The 20,263-nt window shown below is 38.7% G+C and overlaps 1 protein-coding gene across 2 annotated transcripts in view; it reads left to right on the forward strand.

The window, feature by feature from the left end:
* SCFD2 (sec1 family domain containing 2) overlaps positions 1–20,263 on the forward strand; it is a 562,438-nt gene that overhangs the window by 78,246 nt on the left and 463,929 nt on the right. For both annotated transcript variants that reach the window (XM_033214691.1, XM_033214692.1), the window contains exon 3: positions 3,242–3,369. In XM_033214691.1, the coding sequence (XP_033070582.1) occupies positions 3,242–3,369 (128 nt within the window). The remainder of the gene's footprint in view (positions 1–3,241; positions 3,370–20,263) is intronic.

Raw genomic sequence — 20,263 nt, forward strand, 5'->3', positions numbered from 1 at the left:
AGAAAGAAATCAAGGGTATCCAGTTAGGAAAAGAAGAAGTCAAATTGTCCCTGTTTGCAGATGACATGATTGTATATTTAGAAAACCCCGTTGTCTCAGCCCAAAATCTCCTTAAGCTGATAAGCAACTTCAGCAAAGTCTCAGGATACAAAATTAATGTGCAAAAATCACAAGCATTCTTATACACCAGTAACAGACAAGCAGAGCGCCAAGTCAGGAATGAACTTCCATTCACAATTGCTTCAAAGAGAATCAAATACCTAGGAATCCAGCTTACAAGGGATGTAAAGGACCTCTTCAAGGAGAACTACAAACCACTGCTCAGTGAAATCAAAGAGGACACAAACAAATGGAAGAACATACCATGCTCATGGATAGGAAGAATCAATATCGTGAAAATGGCCATACTGCCCAAGGTATTTATAGATTCAATGCCATCCCCATCAAGCTACCAATGAGTTTCTTCACAGAATTGGAAAAAACTGCTTTAAAGTTCATATGGAACCAAAAAAGAGCCCGCATTGCCAAGACAATCCTAGGTCAAAAGGACAAAGCTGGAGGCGTCACGCTACCTGACTTCAAACTATACTACAAGGCTACAGTAACCAAAACAGCATGGTACTGGTACCACAACAGAGAAATAGACCAGTGGAACAGAACAGAGTCCTCAGAAATAATACCACACATCTACAGCCATCTGATCTTTGACAAACCTGACAAAAACAAGAAATGGGGAAAGGATTCCCTATTTAATAAATGGTGCTGGGAAAATTGGCTAGCCACAAGTAGAAAGCTGAAACTGGATCCTTTCCTTACCCCTTATACGAAAATTAATTCAAGATGGATTAGAGACTTAAATGTTAGACCTAATACCATAAAAACCCTAGAAGAAAATCTAGGTAGTACCATTCAGGACATAGGCATGGGCAAGGACTTCATGTCTAAAACACCAAAAGCAACGGCAGCAAAAGCCAAAATTGACAAATGGGATCTCATTAAACTAAAGAGCTTTTGCACAGCAAAAGAAACTACCATCAGAGTGAACAGGCAACCTACAGAATGGGAGAAAATTTTTGCAACCTACTCATCTGACAAAGGGCTAATATCCAGAATCTACAAAGAACTCAAACAAATATACAAGAAAAAAACAAACAACCCCATCAAAAAGTGGGGAAAGGATATGAACAGACATTTCTCAAAAGAAGACATCCATACAGCCAACAGACACATGAAAAAATGCTCGTCATCACTCGCCATCAGAGAAATGCAAATCAAAACCACAATGAGATACCATCTCACACCAGTTAGAATGGCAATCATTAAGAAGTCAGGAAACAATAGATGTTGGAGAGGATGTGGAGAAATAGGAACACTTTTACACTGTTGGTGGGATTGTAAACTAGTTCAACCATTATGGAAAACAGTATGGCGATTCCTCAAGGATCTAGAACTAGATGTACCATATGACCCAGCCATCCCACTACTGGGTATATACCCAAAGGATTATAAATTACTCTACTACAAAGACACATGCACACGTATGTTTATTGCGGCACTATTCACAATAGCAAAGACTTGGAATCAACCCAAATGTCCATCTGTGACAGACTGGATTAAGAAAATGTGGCACATATACACCATGGAAAACTATGCAGCCATCAAAAAGGATGAGTTTGCGTCCTTTGTAGGGACATGGATGCAGCTGGAAACCATCATTCTTAGCAAACTATCACAAGAAGAGAAAACCAAACACCGCATGTTCTCACTCATAGGTGGGAACTGAACAATGAGATCACTTGGACTCGGGAAGGGGAACATCACACACTGGGGCCTATCATGGGGAGGGGGGAGGAGGGAGGGATTGCATTGGGGAGTTATACATGATATAAACGTTATGCACATGTACCCTAGAACTTAAAGTATAATAAAAATAAAAAAAAAAAAAAAAAAAAATAAAAAAAAAAAAAAAATAAAAAAAAAAATCTATATCCTAACCAAATATAGGGCCTGGCATGTAGTTTACCTGCTTACTTAAATTAAACTTAAGAATATTAGATGCAGAGTTATAATGATGACAGATTCGATCAGATTAAAACAAGTGGAGTATATTGAGCAGTAATATTAGTTCATTATGGAAAAATAGATGATAATAAAAACTATTCAATGAAAGATTATAATGTGTCAGGCATTAAACTCAGTGTAAAAATATATTATTCTATTATTCAAGATCAAATTCACACTTGGAAGATATGTCTTATTAGGTATAACTTTAAAACTAAATTAAAATCTTAATAAATATAACTGTAAAACTAAATTAAAATCTTAATAGATATAACTTTAAAACTAAATTAAAATGTATTTATTTTTTGACTATTACTAAGTGAATAGTAGGAGAGTAAGTGAGGCTTTGATTGGGGGAAAAAGTCTTTAGAAAGGGACAGAAGTCATCCTTGTTTCTTTGTATTCAGTTTTTAAAACATTACTACAAATGTGTATACTTGGCTACATGGCAGAGATCTTCCGGAAAGAACACTGCCCTCATTTATAATTTGGACATAGCATGTTGGGTGAGACAGAGGGTTATTGGGGAAGTGAGCCCAGATGAGACCTTGCATATAATGCAGTGCTTCGTGCTGTTATCAACAGTTAATTGTAAAGGTTTTAGTAAGTACCATCCTTCCAACCTAAGGCACAAAGTGGGATACTTCAGTCCATGGTTACTTAGTATAATTCCCGATTTTCATTTAGTAGGAAGTCTACTAATTAGGAAGTCTATTGAGTAATTTTTGAATGAAATGCTATTGCTGATTGCTTTGTTTCTCAGACAGGTATTTAATCTCGAATTGATGTAGTGCTTATAATCACTGATAAATCATTTTGAGACATGCATTTAATTTTGGCTTATATAACATGTATGTTACTCTAGTGATGTTGAGTTGCATTCTGAAAGATTTAAGTGCAAAATCTTTAAAAAGAATTTATCCATAGTTTTTCCACACTTCTCATCACACAGTACAGCTTTTCTTCTCTTTATTCACTTGATTTTATTGTTTCCTTAATTTCTCAATATTCTCTGCCAATGATGTGAATTAGGCATGCTTTAATCCTAATACTTAGAGTCTATCAGTAGGAAAGACTACATTAATGCTCAAAAATATATTTAAAAAAGTATTTTGCTCTCAATCCTTTCCAGTATCCAGTAGAAATTTAATCTGAAGCTCTTTTTGTGGTTTTCCTGCAGTGACACCACAGCCAAAGCCCTGTGGGAAGCTTTACTCAACACTAAGCACAAAGAGGCAGTGATGGAGGTTCGGAGACATCTAGTGGAAGCGGCAAGCAGAGAAAACCTGCCAATCAAGATGAGTATGGGTAAGCCTAAACCTAGGACACAGGCAGCCTCTGGGGAAGCTTATTTAAACCTGCTCTGAATTATGGGCCAACCTAGACAACACGGAATCTAGGTTAAAGTAGTAACGACTTTTGTATACTGTTGAAAGAATAGGGAGGGAATATGTGCACACTGCCCTTGGGCTCAGCAATGACCACTTTTCTTAGATTCAGCTTTGGGAACTCCAGGAGAGTTTTTACTTACAAAGATTAATTATTTTAGTTTCTTATTCATCTATTCTAGAACTATCAAAATTGGTCTGGACTACCTCTCCTTAATTCTATTCTACCCCACTCCCTTTTTTCCCCATTCTTCCCCTATTCCCCTACTTATGGTGGGTAAAAGTTCTCTTATTACTTTTGAATTAGTGAATGAAATGGTACTGAGAAGACAATTGAGCAGACAGACATGGTCTGGCCTAGTCCCTCACCCTTGGAGTGCTAATTGTCAAGTCACATCAGTGTTATTTCTTCTTCACCAGGGATTACATACCTAACTTTTCTATTTCTCACTTTTTTTCACATCCACCTTTGTCTTTGGTATTAGATGAATATGATTGCAATGGAATTTAAGTTTTAAGTGGCCTTTATTCTTTTGATCAAAAAGTCAGAGAACCACAGAACAAATGTGTTGATTTTAGAAAAAAATTTGGCTTTTCATTTTTTTGTTTTAAGAAATATTAATAATTTTATTGATACAGAAATACTTAAATACGGATATTGAATCTGGTTAATAGGTAGAATTTGTTTCTGGAAGCTTGCAAAATTTTATTTTTCTCTTTTAAAAATAAGATTTCTCTCTTATAATCTGTTCTTAGGTATTCAGTAAATATTAGTACATTTTACTGGATGGGAACATTTTTCTTTGCTGAGATTCATAGCCCAAGTTCTTGATTACACATGAAGGCAAAAATCAAACTAAGTTGAAATAGAACAAAATTTGAAAGTAGCAGAATATGGATGAATCTAGGAAGAAAAATGTTACAGGGTTATAACATGAAAAAAATGTGACTTTTGGTGCATTAGGTGACTATATTTGATGGCTTCAAGGAATATAATGATGATAAGAAAAGTGAAATAACTAACCATTATTAAGAACTTACAGTGTGCTAGGTCTTTGGACTCTTTACATGTGTTATCTTATTTCATTCTTAGAGTAATTCTATGAGGCATATACTATTAGTATCTCATTTTTCAGATAAGGAAACTGAAACAGAGAAAAATAAGTTGCCCAAGGCTATATATATATCGGATAAGTGGTAGGACTGGAATTCAAGTCCAAGAATTTTGATGCCACATAATTGCACTTTATTTATAAAATCATTCTAATTCATACACCCAATGCCAGAAGTGGTTTTAAAGGGTGAGAGCTCTTTTAATAGTTTTGAATTAATAAATGAACTATTATACTAAAAACAATTTAGCAGACAGACATGCCCTAGCCTGGCCCCTCACCCTTAGAGTGGGTCTCAAAGTTGCTACACTGAGACATCCTGGCATTTGACTATTAATTCTCTTTCTTTTCTTCCTCGTTTTTTCCTTCCTTCTCTCCCTCCATCTCCCATCCCTCTCTCTCCTTTCCTTTCCATAGCCCTAGGTACACATTAGTAGCAAGTGTGTTTACCTTACTTATTTACCTTACTGAGTGTCTTATTCTTAAGTATGTTGAAACAAGAACTAATTAATATTGTGAATTGACTGGACGCGGTGGCTCACGCCTGTAATCCCAGCACTTTGGGATGCCAAGGCGGGCAGATCACGAGGTCAAGAGATTGAGACCATCCTGGCCAACATGATGAAACCCTGTCTCTACTAAAAATACAAAAATTAGCTGGGAATGGTGGCGCTTAGTCCTAGCTACTCAGGAGGCTGAGACAGGAGAATCACTTGAACCTGGAAGGCAGAGGTTGCAGTAAGCTGAAATTGCACCACTGCACTCTAGCCTGGCAACCTGGAAGGCAGAGGTTGCAGTAAGCTGAGATTGCACCACTGCACTCTAGCCTGGCAACCTGGAAGGCAGAGGTTGCAGTAAGCTGAGATTGCACCACTGCACTCTAGCCTGGCAACCTGGAAGGCAGAGGTTGCAGTAAGCTGAGATTGCACCACTGCACTCTAGCCTGGCAACCTGGAAGGCAGAGGTTGCAGTAAGCTGAGATTGCACCACTGCACTCTAGCCTGGCAACAGAGAAAAAAAAAAAAAAATGTGAATCAAGGAAAGTAGGAATGCACAAAGGGTCTTGATGTTAAGGTTAATTTATATTGTGTTTCAGGGATACAACATTATGATACTATTATAGAGCATAAATCAATTTTTATTGCTCAATTCAGGACTCTTGAAAGAGCAACAAACTACTTTTCTAAAGGGCTGTATCTTTGAAAAATAATCAGAGCCAGAAATTTTTAAAAAGGCCAGGTAATCCCATAAGGAATTCACATTTAAATGTTTAAGTTTTCTGTCAACCAAAAAAAGATTTTTTAAAAAGATAGAATTGTTTGCTTAATCCCACAGCTCTAGATAGGGGTTGGGGTGGGAGTGGGAGGAAGAAAGAAGGGAAAAAACAGAGGATTGTTAAAAAACTTCTGTTGTAAGAAGGACCAAAAAGATTGATTCAAAGCATACTCTATCCATGTACTAACTGCTCTTTAGTAACAGATAGCACAGTATGGTTGCCCATTTTTGCTTCATATCCCTAGCCAGAATTTCTTGTGTCTCATTTTCATATATAAACAGATTCATAACTATGAACAGTAAGGAAAAAACTAGAACTTGTAAACATAATAAAACATTGACTTTTGAAAACTGCCTATCATATAGCTTATCATATAGTGTTTAAAACTATAAAATATATTTTAAACTATGCACAATTCTCCCATCTTTGCTGTAGTTTCTACTGAAGTATAAATTTTTCTGACTGTGATAAAGGCTTCTAGTATTTTTGAGATGTTAAACAGATTTTAATTATAGACTCAGGATTCTCTTGTATTTAAATTTATGGGGAGGGATCCCATGATTGAAACCTCAGATTTTAAATATAAAATTTCTCAGTACAAGGTAAATTCATGTTAAAACACTATGAGCACCAAGAGAAATAAACATCATCCACTTAAAGGAAAAATGTTTAATTGCTAAAAGACAGAAAAAAATTCATTTTATCATTGCACATATAAACATGTCATCTTTCTGAGAGCTTGTTATTAAATTGTCAGTTAACTAAATAGATATGTTCCAGAAAAGTGACTTTTAAAACACTGAAATGGAATTGTATTTTTCCCACTGGCTTCCATAATGAAAAATGTACTCTGAAAGTAACAAAACAAACAGACCATAAGAAATCCATTTGTTTAAGTCTAAAATGGCTACTCACAGAAGAAATGAGTAGATGATGTCCATCTCAAACTCTGGTACATTTTACGGAGAATCTTTCACTGGAATATGATTGTGATTGAGGAACTTCATATATTTGTCCTATAGTTCTCCACAAAGTGGACATATTCACCAATGTTTAATGGGTGGCAGAAGTATTCTATTATATTAGAGCTGAAGTGAAACAGATATCTTTATGATACTGTCTTTTCTTTGTAGCCAGAGTTCTTGAAAGAGTGTTCTATACTTGATGCCTCTGTTTCTTTATTATTTTCTTACTAATGTAGTGTAGTCTGGCTCATGACACTTTTTTACTGGAAAGTCTCCCGGACCACTAAATGTAAGTACATTTTTGCCAGTCACCATCCTTCTTGACTTCTTTGCAGTATTCACTACTAGATTTTGCCACTTTCTTATATGTATCTCTGTGTTTTCTGTGACTTTAGCCTCTTCTGATTGTGATGGAGTACAAAGTCAATTATATCTGAGGGTGAATCACAGTTCTGCCACTTATTAGCTAAACTTCAATTCCTTTGTTCATAAAATGGGGGAAATAGCTATTTTCTGGAATTTTAAAGGAGAATAAAAGCTCTGAGTAGAGTAAAGTTATGACTATCAAACAAACTGGAATGAGTAAGCTATAGTTACAGTCTCTGTGGGAAAATCTACACGGGAAACTAAATTATAAGAAGGTTGTTTGGTGAGAGTGAAAGCAAAGCAAACAGATCAAGTTAGATGATTTCCCCTTTCTTTCTCGGAAATGTACTCATTCATTCTTTCCACTTCACTCATCTTTTTCTAGGCTTCATGCTAAATATCTCCCTTCTGATAAACCTATCTTTTTTTAAACAGAATTCTAAATAGTTTTTCCATGTTCGGCCTCGTTATAATTCCATTGCGTTCCCTCTTTCCTGCCTCTGTTCATTCCTCCTTGACTCCTCCCTGCACCACTAACATCCCCTTGACTGTATTTGGGATTCCTAATCCTCTGTGGTCACACTGTTATGGAAAAAATCTCTAGAGTTACATTTATAGATGATAATCTGATCCATTACAGTGTGATACTTCTTAATTGCTCTCCTAGTTCTGGGACATCTTAGTGTCAGTCCTATAAACTCACCACCATTGTCTCTTTTCCAAATTAAATATGATGAGTTCTTTTAACCATTTGGGAAAAGACAAGCCTTTCCCACCTTTTACTTCTAGTTTTAAGTCACTGGCAGAGCTCTAGTTTGTTAACATCCCTCCTAAAATGTGAATTCCAGAACTCATCAAAGATGTTGTCTTGTTTTTCCCCTGTTTTGAACACTTCACTTGCTTCTTTTTTTTTTTTTTTTTTTTGTGAGATGAGTCTTGCTCTGTCGCCCAGACTGGAGTGCAGTGGCATGATCTCAGCTCACTGCAACCTCCGGCTCCTGGGTTCAAGCGATTCTCCTGTCTCAGCCTTCCGAGTAGCTGGGATTACAGGCCCATGCCACAATGCCCGCCTAATTTTTGTGTTTTTATTTAGATAGGGTTTCACCATGTTGGCCAGGCTGTTCTCGAACTCATGATCCGCCCACCTCGGCCTCCGAAAGTGCTGGGATTATAGGCGTGAGCCACTGTGCCTGGCCTTTGCTTCTCTTAATAAAGCCCCAGATAAGATTTGTGATTTTTGTTTTCCACCAATGCCACACTTACTTTCATTTCTGAATTTCAACATTTAGCAGTATTGACTTTGAAAAACAGCAATACATCAAAATACTTTAAAATTTTATTTGATATGTGTTTTTAAAAAAAGCATTGAAATGTTCTACTTCCTGTTTTTGATACTTGAGTTCATCCAGTTCTGGCTGAATAACAGCTGTGTTTTGATCACGTTTATATTTTTTTTTTCCTTCACGGGAAAAATTTTCTCTGAAATTAAGAAGAACATGTGTGCATGCAAATCTCTTTGTTATGTGTGTGTGTGTGTGTGTGTGAGAGAGAGAGAGAGAGAAGAGAGAGAGAGAGAGAGAGGCGGGGAGAAAGAGTGAGAAATGGGTGGGCAGATGGGGAGATTGCCCAACTTTGCAAAAAGGATAAGTTAAAACCTAGTAAGACTAACATACCATGTGATATATGGTCACTTATAAAAGATGAGAACATCTGACTGCCTCATAAGAGACGTATACTGATTGTTTACTCACACACATCTTTGTTTTCATATGTTAGTTGATACCACAATTTGGAGAATGGGGAATGGAATTAACTTTTATTGAATAGCTACTTTGTTTCAGGTACTATAACAGAAGATTTGCATAGTTTGTTTCATTTAATGCTCCCAATAGTATAAATTTGGTAATTTTTTAAAACTCCCATTTCACAGACAAGGAAAACTGAGACCACAAAGGTGAGGTTTCTTTTCCAGGATTACTGTGCCAATTGTTAAATTCCGCCTCTCAGATCTAAACTCCCACTTCGTGATGCTGGGGCTGGGACTTTCAGACTACACTTCAGCTTGCCCAGCTGGATCCCTGTCAGGCTATGCTAATAAGTGGAACTAGAGGGAAATTGCAAGCCTAGAGGGGAAGAAGCAGCCTTCTTCCTTTCTGCTTTCTGTGGACTTTCTTTCTGCTTGTGAGTGTCTTGCCAACAATATATTCCTTCACCACAGCAGTGGCAAGTTTTTCCTGTGGTAGCAGCTGAATCCAGTGTGTAGTTCTTCTAACACCTGAAGAACCACTTCAGGGCACCCTCTCCTCAGAGGTACCACCCCAGCCAAGTAGTGCTCCATTGTCAGAGGTTTGTATTTCAGTCCCTACGTTTGTAAGTTTTAATAATTTCAATCTCCTGCTTCTGTTTCGTCCACACTGGTGGTGGTAGCTACTTCCATGTAGTTGCTACTTCCCTGGTACCTTGGAGCTCTCTTTTTATCCATTCAATTACCCAGTTAACAGTTCTGTATGTTAAGTTTTCTCTGTTCATGTCACTGGTGTGTTTAATGTCTTCTGACTGGGTCCTGACTGATGGGTTACATAGCAAGTAAGCCAGAATACAAAGCTGGATCTGTCTGACTTCTATTATCAGGCCTCTCTTTAGAGAAAGGAATCAAACAACTAGGGATTGGGGGAGGTAGCATCTACAGAGCTACAAGCTCAGATATGATCATGCCATGCCCCTGTTTAAAACCCTTTGGTGGGTCCCCATTGCCTCAGGATAGTATCCGAATGTCTAAGCATGCTATTTATAAAGATGGTTCTGCCTTCTAGTCTCATGCTTCACTCACCTATTCTCATTGCTTTCCCTCTCTATTACCTATTTGCCGACATGAACTTTTGCAGATCCAGGTCTTTGTTGTCTGTCTGAAATACTGTCATTTGGTTGTTCCTCCAGATCACGCTCCACCCCTCTATATCTGTGCCTCTGGAGACTGACCTTCATGGACTGTGCCTCTCATTTGAGTTTGGCCTATGAGAGGCATAGGCAGGAGATTTAGAGGGTGAGAGGAAAGTATAGTTAGGATATTGTTTGCCTGGCTTCTTCCTGCCCGGATGCAGTTGGCATGCCATCTTTTTCCTGCCAAGACCTTTACTAATATAACCCATCACTTTACAATACACTCATTCGCACACAAAAATGCACATCATTCCTGTCAAAACCCATCTGATTCTTCATGACTAAATACAGATGTCACTTTCTCTGTGGAACCACATCTGATTCCCTGCTTTTCACTCCCTCAGCACGCTGAATTAATTGCTCTGGCTTCTAAGGACACACAGCTCTTTTTCTGAATGCCTTTTTAGCACTTACAATGATGTGATATAGTTAAGTTTATGTGGATCAAAAACCATGCTAGACAGTGTACATGTCATGTCCTTCATTGACCATTGGCTTGGTACATGGTGGGTGGCTTAGTGCTTGCAGTTTGAATGAATGGATTGCCTGATGAGTATGGGTGAGTAACAGAGAGACAATGAGTATTTCTATTTTCAATAGAAAGAGGCAGAAATAGTTTTCATTGAGTTAATAATTAATAATTATTATTTCTATTTACAAATTTCCTTTCTGATACTTATTGTTCCTTTTGATGTCTCTCTAGCATCTGATCACGTCTTCTTTCTTGGGTTCTTTTCCCTTTGTCTTCATATCACTCTGCTCTTCTGATCTCTCCCTCTTTCTGATAATTGTTTTATGCCTTCTGTTACTTCTAGTTTCCTAGAAGGATATAGATATCTTTGTATCTCCTGTTGTGCCTTGCACATAGATGCTACTTAATGATTGCCACCAATGTTAGAGCCTTATTCTACTTCTGCTCTCCACTCCAAAATAAATAAATACATAAAAGCCCATTTCCTATCATTCAGTATCCTGGGCTTTCCAGTTCTCTCCCAACATTTTCTCTATCATAGCTCTCATCTCTTTGTTTGTACTATTATTATATCACAGCAATTACCACCAGACTCAGAGTAGTTGGGGCTGAGAACTCTTACCTATGCTTCTTAGTATTCTTTGCACCTAACACAGGAACTTGAACTTACTATATACCCAATAAATGTTTATGGAATTAATAAATAAATTCTTGAATTAATAGTGTCAGTTGGTATTTGTTACATATTTCTTTAATGAATTGCTTTTCTATCACTCTCCTGTGGAATCCGAGAGTAACACTGATTTAGAACATCAGTTCTCAAACTTCTTGGTCTTAGAACCCGTTTACAGTCTTAAAAACCCAAGGAGTTCCTCAATAATTTTTGTTTATATGGATTACATCCATTGATACATGTGAGATAGTGAATGGATAGATGGATAGAGAGAAAACAAGACATTAGAAAAGAAAGCAAGGGGTATTTGAAAATATTTATTATTTCATATTGAGATAATAATAAACCTGTTATATGTTAACAAAAGTAACATTTTTACAAAAAAACTAAACGATATTTTCTAAAACAAAATAAAGAAGTTAAAAGTGTGGCATTATTTTACATCTTTGCACATGTCTTATGTCTGACTTCATACGAAACAACTGGTATTTTGTATTTAAAAGATAGTATGTGTGCTTATTATGTAGTAGATCCTATACATAAAATATTTGACAAGGGCATCAAGATGACACAATGGGAAAGAATAGTCTCAATAAATGCTGCTGGGAAAATTGGATATCCACATACAAGGAATGAAATTGGACCCTTATCTTACGCCATACACAAAAATAAACTCAAAAAACCAAAATGTAAGATGTGAAACCATAACACTCTTGGAAGAGAACATAGGGAAAAGACTCTCTGCCATTGGCCTTCACAACGATTTTTTGAAAAAATAAAAAAAATTCAAAAAATACATATATATATAATGGATTAATATGTAATGAAATATTATTCAGCCTTTAAAAAGGAAATCCTGCCATTTGCCACAACATGGACAGACTTTAAGCAGACCTGCAGCAATTAATTCAGCCTGCTGAGGGAGTGAAAAGCAGGGAATCAGACATGGTTCCTGACTGTTAGAAGGAACACTAACAAACAGAAGGGAATAGTATCAACATCAACAAAAAGGACGTCCGTTCAAAGACCCCAGCTGAAGGTCACCAACTTCAAAGACCAACAGTAGGTAAATCCATGAAGATGGAGAGAAACCAGCGCAAAAAGCCTGAAAATTCCCAAAACGAGAACATCTCTTCTCCCCCAAAGGATCACAAATCCTTGTTAGCAAGGGAACAAAACTGGATGGACAATGAGTTTGACAAATTGACAGAAGTAGGCTTCAGAAGGTGAGTAATAACAAACTCCTGCGAACTAAAGAAGCATGTTCTAACCCAATGCAAGAAAGCTAAGAACCTTGAAAAAAGGTTAGAGGAATTGCTAACTAGAATACCCAGTTTAGAGAAGAACATAAACGACCTCATGGAGCTGAAAAACACAGCATAAGAACTTCAAGAAACATACACAAGTATCAATAGCTGAATCGATCAAGCAGAAGAAAGGATATCAGAGATTGAAGATCAACTTAATGAAATCAACAGTGAAGACAAGATTAGAGAGAAGAGAATGAAAAGAAATAAACAAGGCCTCTGAGGAATACAGGACTATGTGAAAAGACCAAAACTACATTTGATTGGTGTATCTGAAGGTGACGGAGAGAACGGAACCAAGTTGGAAAACACTCTTCGGATATTATCCAGGAGAATTTCCCCAATCTAGGAAGATAGGCCAACATTCAAATTCAGGAAATACAGAGAACACCACAAAGATACTCCTTGAGAAGAGAAACCCCAAGACACAAAATCATCAGATTCACCGAGGTTGAAATGAAGGAAAAATTGTTAAGGGCAGCCAGACAGAAGGGTCAGGTTACCCACAAAGGGAAGCCCATCAGACTAACGGTGGATCTCTCAGCAGAATCCCTAAAAGCTAGAAGAGAGTAGGGGCCAATATTTAACATACTTAAAGAAAAGAATTTTCAACCCGGAATTTCTTTTTTTTATTCAAAATTCTCTTTTATTTTCTTTTTATAAAAATTATACTTTATGTTCTAGGGTACATGTGCACAACGTGCAGGTTTCTTACATATGTATACATGTGCCATGTTGGTGTGCTGCACCCATTAACTCGTCATTTACATTAGGTATATCTCCCCCCACCCCACAACAGGCCCCGGTGTGTGATGTTCCCCTTCCTGTGTCCAAGTGATCTCATTGTTCAATTCCCACCTATGAGTGAGAACATTCGGTGTTTGGTTTTCTGTTCTTGAGACAGTTTGCTAAGAATGATGGTTTTCAGCTGCATCCATGTCCCTACAAAGGACACGAGCTCATCCTTTTTTATGACTGCACAGTATTCCATGGTTTATATGTGCCACATTTTCTTAATCCACTCTGTCATTGATGGATATTTGGGTTGGTTCCAAGTCTTTGCTATTGTGAATAGTGCCGCAATAAACATATGTGTGCATGTGTCTTTATAGCAGCATGATTTATAATCCTTTGGGTATATACCCAGTAATGGGATGGCTGGGTCAAATGGTATTTCTAGTTCTAGATCCTTGAGGAATCGCCACACTGTCTTCCACAATGGTTGAACTAGTTTACAGTCCCACCAACAGTGTAAAAGCGTTCCTATTTCTCCACATCCCCTCCGGCACCTGTTGTTTCCTGACTTTTTTTTTTTTTTTTTTTTTATTATTATTATTATTATTTTATTTTATTTTATTTTATTTTATTTTATTTTATTTTATTTTTATTATACTTTAAGTTCTAGGGTACATGTGCATGACGTTTATATCATGTATAACTCCCCAATGCAATCCCTCCCTCCTCCCCCCTCCCCATGATAGGCCCCAGTGTGTGATGTTCCCCTTCCCGAGTCCAAGTGATCTCATTGTTCAGTTCCCACCTATGAGTGAGAACATGCGGTGTTTGGTTTTCTCTTCTTGTGATAGTTTGCTAAGAATGATGGTTTCCAGCTGCATCCATGTCCCTACAAAGGACGCAAACTCATCCTTTTTGATGGCTGCATAGTATTCCATGGTGTATATGTGCCACATTTTCTTAATCCAGTCTGTCACAGATGGACATTTGGGTTGATTCCAAGTCTTTGCTATTGTGAATAGTGCCGCAATAAACATACGTGTGCATGTGTCTTTGTAGTAGAGTAATTTATAATCCTTTGGGTATATACCCAGTAGTGGGATGGCTGGGTCATATGGTACATCTAGTTCTAGATCCTTGAGGAATCGCCATACTGTTTTCCATAATGGTTGAACTAGTTTACAATCCCACCAACAGTGTAAAAGTGTTCCTATTTCTCCACATCCTCTCCAACACCTGTTGTTTCCTGACTTCTTAATGATTGCCGTTCTAACTGGTGTGAGATGGTATCTCATTGTGGTTTTGATTTGCATTTCTCTGATGGCGAGTGATGATGAGCATTTTTTCATGTGTCTGTTGGCTGTATGGATGTCTTCTTTTGAGAAATGTCTGTTCATATCCTTTCCCCACTTTTTGATGGGATTGTTTGTTTTTTTCTTGTATATTTGTTTGAGTTCTTTGTAGATTCTGGATATTAGCCCTTTGTCAGATGAGTAGGTTGCAAAAATTTTTTCCCATTCTGTAGGTTGCCTGTTCACTCTGATGGTAGTTTCTTTTGCTGTGCAAAAGCTCTTTAGTTTAATTAGATCCCATGTGTCAATTTTTGCTTTTGCTGCCGTTGCTTTTGGTGTTTTAGACATGAAGTCCTTGCCCATGCCTATGTCCTGAATGGTACTACCTAGATTTTCTTCTAGGGTTTTTATGGTATTAGGTCTAACATTTAAGTCTCTAATCCATCTTGAATTAATTTTCGTATAAGGGGTAAGGAAAGGATCCAGTTTCAGCTTTCTACTTATGGCTAGCCAATTTTCCCAGCACCATTTATTAAATAGGGAATCCTTTCCCCATTTCTTGTTTCTCTCAGGTTTGTCAAAGATCAGATAGCTGTAGATGTGTGGTATTATTTCTGAGGACTCTGTTCTGTTCCATTGGTCTATATCTCTGTTTTGGTACCAGTACCATGCTGTTTTGGTTACTGTAGCCTTGTAGTATAGTTTGAAGTCAGGTAGCGTGACGCCTCCAGCTTTGTCCTTTTGACTTAGGATTGTCTTGGCAATGCGGGCTCTTTTTTGGTTCCATATGAACTTTAAAGCCGTTTTTTCCAATTCTGTGAAGAAAGTCATTGGTAGCTCGATGGGGATGGTATTGAATCTATAAATCACCTTGGGCAGTATGGCCATTTTCACGATATTGATTCTTCCTATCCATGAGCATGGTATGTTCTTCCATTTGATTGTGTCCTCTTTGATTTCACTGAGCAGTGGTTTGTAGTTCTCCTTGAAGAGGTCCTTTACATCCTTTGTAAGCTGGATTCCTAGGTATTTTATTCTCTTTGAAGCAATTGTGAATGGAAGTTCATTCCTGATTTGGCTCTCTGCTTGTCTGTTACTGGTGTATAAGAATGCTTGTGATTTTTGCACATTAATTTTGTATCCTGAGACTTTGCTGAAGTTGCTTATCAGCTTAAGGAGATTTTGGGCTGAGACAATGGGGTTTTCTAAATATACAATCATGTCATCTGCAAACAGGGACAATTTGACTTCTTCTTTTCCTAACTGGATACCCTTGATTTCTTTCTCTTGCCTGATTGCCCTAGCCAGAACTTGCAAGACTATGTTGAATAGGAGTGGTGAGAGAGGGCATCCCTGTCTTGTGCCAGTTTTCAAAGGGAATTTTTCCAGTTTTTGCCCATTCAGTATGATATTAGCTGTGGGTTTGTCATAAATAGCTCTTATTATTTTGAGGTACGTTCCATCAATACCAAATTTATTGAGCGTTTTTAGCATAAAGGGCTGTTGAATTTTGTCAAAAGCCTTTTCTGCATCTATTGAGATAATTATGTGGTTCTTGTCTTTGGTTCTGTTTATATGCTGGATTACGTTTATTGATTTGCGAATGTTGAACCAGCCTTGCATCCCAGGGATGAAGCCCACTTGATCATGGTGGATAAGCTTTTTGATGTGCTGCTGAATCCGGTTTGCCAGTATTTTATTGAGGATTTTTGCATCGATGTTCATCAGGGATATTGGTCTAAAATTCTCTTTTTTTGTTGTATCTCTGCCAGGCTTTGGTATCAGGATGATGTTGGCCTCATAAAAAGAGTTAGGGAGGATTCCCTCTTTTTCTATTGATTGAAATAGTTTCAGAAGGAATGGTACCAGCTCCTCCTTGTACCTCTGGTAGAATTCAGCTGTGAATCCATCTGGTCCTGGACTTTTTTTGGTGGGTAGGCTATTAATTGTTGCCTCAATTTCAGAGCCTGCTATTGGTCTATTCAGGGATTCAACTTCTTCCTGGTTTAGTCTTGGGAGAGTGTAAGTGTCCAGGAAATTATCCATTTCTTCTAGATTTTCTAGTTGATTTGCGTAGAGGCATTTATAGTATTCTCTGATGGTTGTTTGTATTTCTGTGGGGTCGGTGGTGATATCCCCTTTATCATTTTTTAATGCGTCTATTTGATTTCTCTCTCTTTTCTTCTTTATTAGTCTAGCTAGCGGTCTGTCAATTTTGTTGATCTTTTCAAAAAACCAACTCCTGGATTCATTGATTTTTTGGAGGCTTTTTTGTGTCTCTATCTCCTTCAGTTCTGCTCTGATCTTAGTTATTTCTTGCCTTCCGCTAGCTTTTGAATGTGTTTGCTCTTGCCTCTCTAGTTCTTTTAATTGTGATGTTAGAGTGTGAATTTTAGATCTCTCCTGCTTTCTCTTGTGGGCATTTAGTGCTATAAATTTCCCTCTACACACTGCTTTAAATGTGTCCCAGAGATTCTGGTATGTTGTATCTTTGTTCTCTTTGGTTTCAAAGAACATCTTTATTTCTGCTTTCATTTCGTTATGTACCCAGTAGTCATTCAGGAGCAGGTTGTTCAGTTTCCATGTAGTTGAGCGGTTTTGATTGAGTTTCTTAGTCCTGAGTTCTAGTTTGATTGCACTGTGGTCTGAGAGACAGTTTGTTATAATTTCTGTTCTTGTACATTTGCTGAGGAGTGCTTTACTTCCAATTATGTGGTCAATTTTGGAATAAGTGTGATGTGGTGCTGAGAAGAATGTATATTCTGTTGATTTGGGGTGGAGAGTTCTATAGATGTCTATTAGATCCGCTTGGTGCAGAGATGAGTTCAATTCCTGGATATCCTTGTTAACTTTCTGTCTCGTTGATCTGTCTAATGTTGACAGTGGAGTGTTGAAGTCTCCCATTATTATTGTATGGGAGTCTAAGTCTCTTTGTAGGTCTCTAAGGACTTGCTTTATGAATCTGGGTGCTCCTGTATTGGGTGCATAGATATTTAGGAGAGTTAGCTCTTCCTGTTGAATTGATCCCTTTACCATTATGTAATGGCCTTCTTTGTCTCTTTTGATCTTTGATGGTTTAAAGTCTGTTTTATCAGAGACTAGGATTGCAACCCCTGCTTTTTTTTGTTCTCCATTTGCTTGGTAGATCTTCCTCCATCCCTTTATTTTGAGCCTATGTATGTCTCTGCATGTGAGATGGGTCTCCTGAATACAGCAGACTGATGGGTCTTGATTCTTTATCCAGTTTGCCAGTCTGTGTCTTTTAATTGGAGCATTTAGTCCATTGACATTTAAGGTTAATATTGTTATGTGTGAACTTGATCCTGTCATTATGATATTAACTGGTTATTTTGCTCGTTAGTTGATGCAGTTTCTTCCTAGCCTCGATGGTCTTTACATTTTGGCATGTTTTTGCAATGGCTGGTACCGGTTGTTCCTTTCCATGTTTAGGGCTTCCTTCAGGGTCTCTTGTAAGGCAGGCCTGGTGGTGACAAAATCTCTAAGCATTTGCTTATCTGTAAAGGATTTTATTTCTCCTTCACTGATGAAGCTTAGTTTGGCTGGATATGAAATTCTCGGTTGAAAATTCTTTTCTTTAAGAACGTTGAATATTGGCCCCCACTCTCTTCTGGCTTGTAGAGTTTCTGCCGAGAGGTCTGCTGTTGTTCTGATGGGCTTCCTTTGTGGGTAACCCGACCTTTCTCTCTGGCTGCCCTTAAGATTTTTTCCTTCATTTCAACTTTGGTGAATCTGGCAATTATGTGTCTTGGAGTTGCTCTTCTGGAGGAGTATCTTTGTGGCGTTCTCTGTATTTCCTGAATTTGAATGTTGGCCTGCCCTACTAGGTTGGGGAAGTTCTCCTGGATGATATCCTGAAGGGTGTTTTCCAACTTGGTTCCATTTTCCCCCTCACTTTCAGGCACCCCAATCAGACGTAGATTTGGTCTTTTTACATAATCCCATACTTCTTGCAGGCTTTGTTCATTTCTTTTTCTTCTTTTTTCTTTTGGTTTCTCTTCTCGCTTCATTTCATTCATTGATCCTCAATCGCTGATACTCTTTCTTCCAGTTGATCGAGTCGGTTACCGAAGCTTGTGCATTTGTCACGTATTTCTCGTGTCATGGTTTTCATCTCTGTCATTTCGTTTATGATCTTCTCTGCATTAATTAGTCTAGCTGTCAATTCTTCCACTTTTTTTTCAAGATTTTTAGTTTCTTTGCGCTGGGTACGTAATTCCTCCTTTAGCTCTGAGAAGTTTGATGGACTGAAGCCTTCTTCTCTCATCTCGTCAAAGTCATTCTCTGACCAGCTTTGATCCGTTGCTGGCGATGGGCTGCGCTCCTTTGCAGGGGGAGATGCGCTCTTATTTTTTGAATTTCCAGCTTTTCTGCCCTGCTTCTTCCCCATCTTTGTGGTTTTATCTGTCTCTGGTCTTTGATGATGGTGATGTACTGATGGGGTTTTGGTATAGGTGTCCTTCCTGTTTGATAGTTTTCCGTCTGACAGTCAGAAGGACTGTCTGTTGGTCTGTTAGAGATTGCTTGAGGTCCACTCCAGACCCTGTTTGCCTGGGTATCAGCAGCAGAGGTTGCCGAAGATAGAATATTGCTGAACAGCGAGTGTACCTGTCTGATTCTTTCTTTGGAAGTTTCCTCTCAGGGGTGACGCCACCCTGTGAGGTGTGGGGTGTCAGACTGCCCCTAGTGGGGGATGTCTCCCAGCTAGGCTACTCAGGGGTCAGGGACCCACCTGAGCAGGCAGTCTGTCCGTTCTCGGATCTCAACCTCCGCGTTAGGAGATCCACGGCTCTCCCCAAAGCTGTCAGACAGAGTCGTTCACGTCTGCAGCGGCACCCGCTCTTTCCCCTAATGGACTGCAGCTGTGCGCTGTCCGCAGAGGTAGAGTCTACAGAGACAGGCAGGCTTCCTTGAGCTGCTGTGAGCTCCACCCAGTTCGAGCTTCCCAGCGGCTTTGTTTACCTACTTAAGCCTCAGCAATGGCGGGCGCCCCTCCCCCAGCCTCGCTGCTGCCTTGCGGATAGATCGCCGCAGACGGCTGTGTTAGCAGTGAGGGAGGCTCCGTGGGCGTGGGAACCTCCCGGCCAGGTGTGGGATATATTCTCCTGGTGTGCCTGTTTCCTTAAAGCGCAGTATTGGGGTGGGAGTTACCCGATTTTCCAGGTGGTGTGTGTCTCAGTTCCCCTGGCTAGGAAAAGGGATTTCCTTCCCCCTTGCGCTTCCAGGTGAGGCGATGCCTCGCCCTGCTTCAGCTCACGCTGGTCAGGCTGCAGCAGCTGACCAGCACCGATTGTCCGGCACTCCCTAGAGAGATGACCCCAGTACCTCAGTTGAAAATGCAGAAATCACCGGTCTTCTGTGTCGCTCGCGTTTCCTGACTTTTTAATGATCGCCATTCTAACTGGTATGAGATGGTATCTCATTGTGGTTTTGATTTGCATTTCTCTGATGGCGAGTGATAATGAGCATTTTTGCATGTGTCTGTTGGCTGCATAAATGTCTTCTTTTAGAAGTGTCTGTTCATATCCTTTGCCCACTTTTTGATGGGGTTGTTTGTTTTTTTCTTGTAAATTTGTTTGAGTTCTTTGTAGGTTCTGGATGTCAGTCCTTTGTCAGATGAGTAGATTGCAAAAATTTTCTCCCATTCTGTAGGTTGCC

Source organism: Trachypithecus francoisi, unplaced genomic scaffold, assembly GCF_009764315.1.
Source record: "Trachypithecus francoisi isolate TF-2019V2 unplaced genomic scaffold, Tfra_2.0 Lachesis_group1, whole genome shotgun sequence".
In the NCBI taxonomy this organism is placed as follows: Eukaryota; Metazoa; Chordata; class Mammalia; order Primates; family Cercopithecidae; genus Trachypithecus; species Trachypithecus francoisi.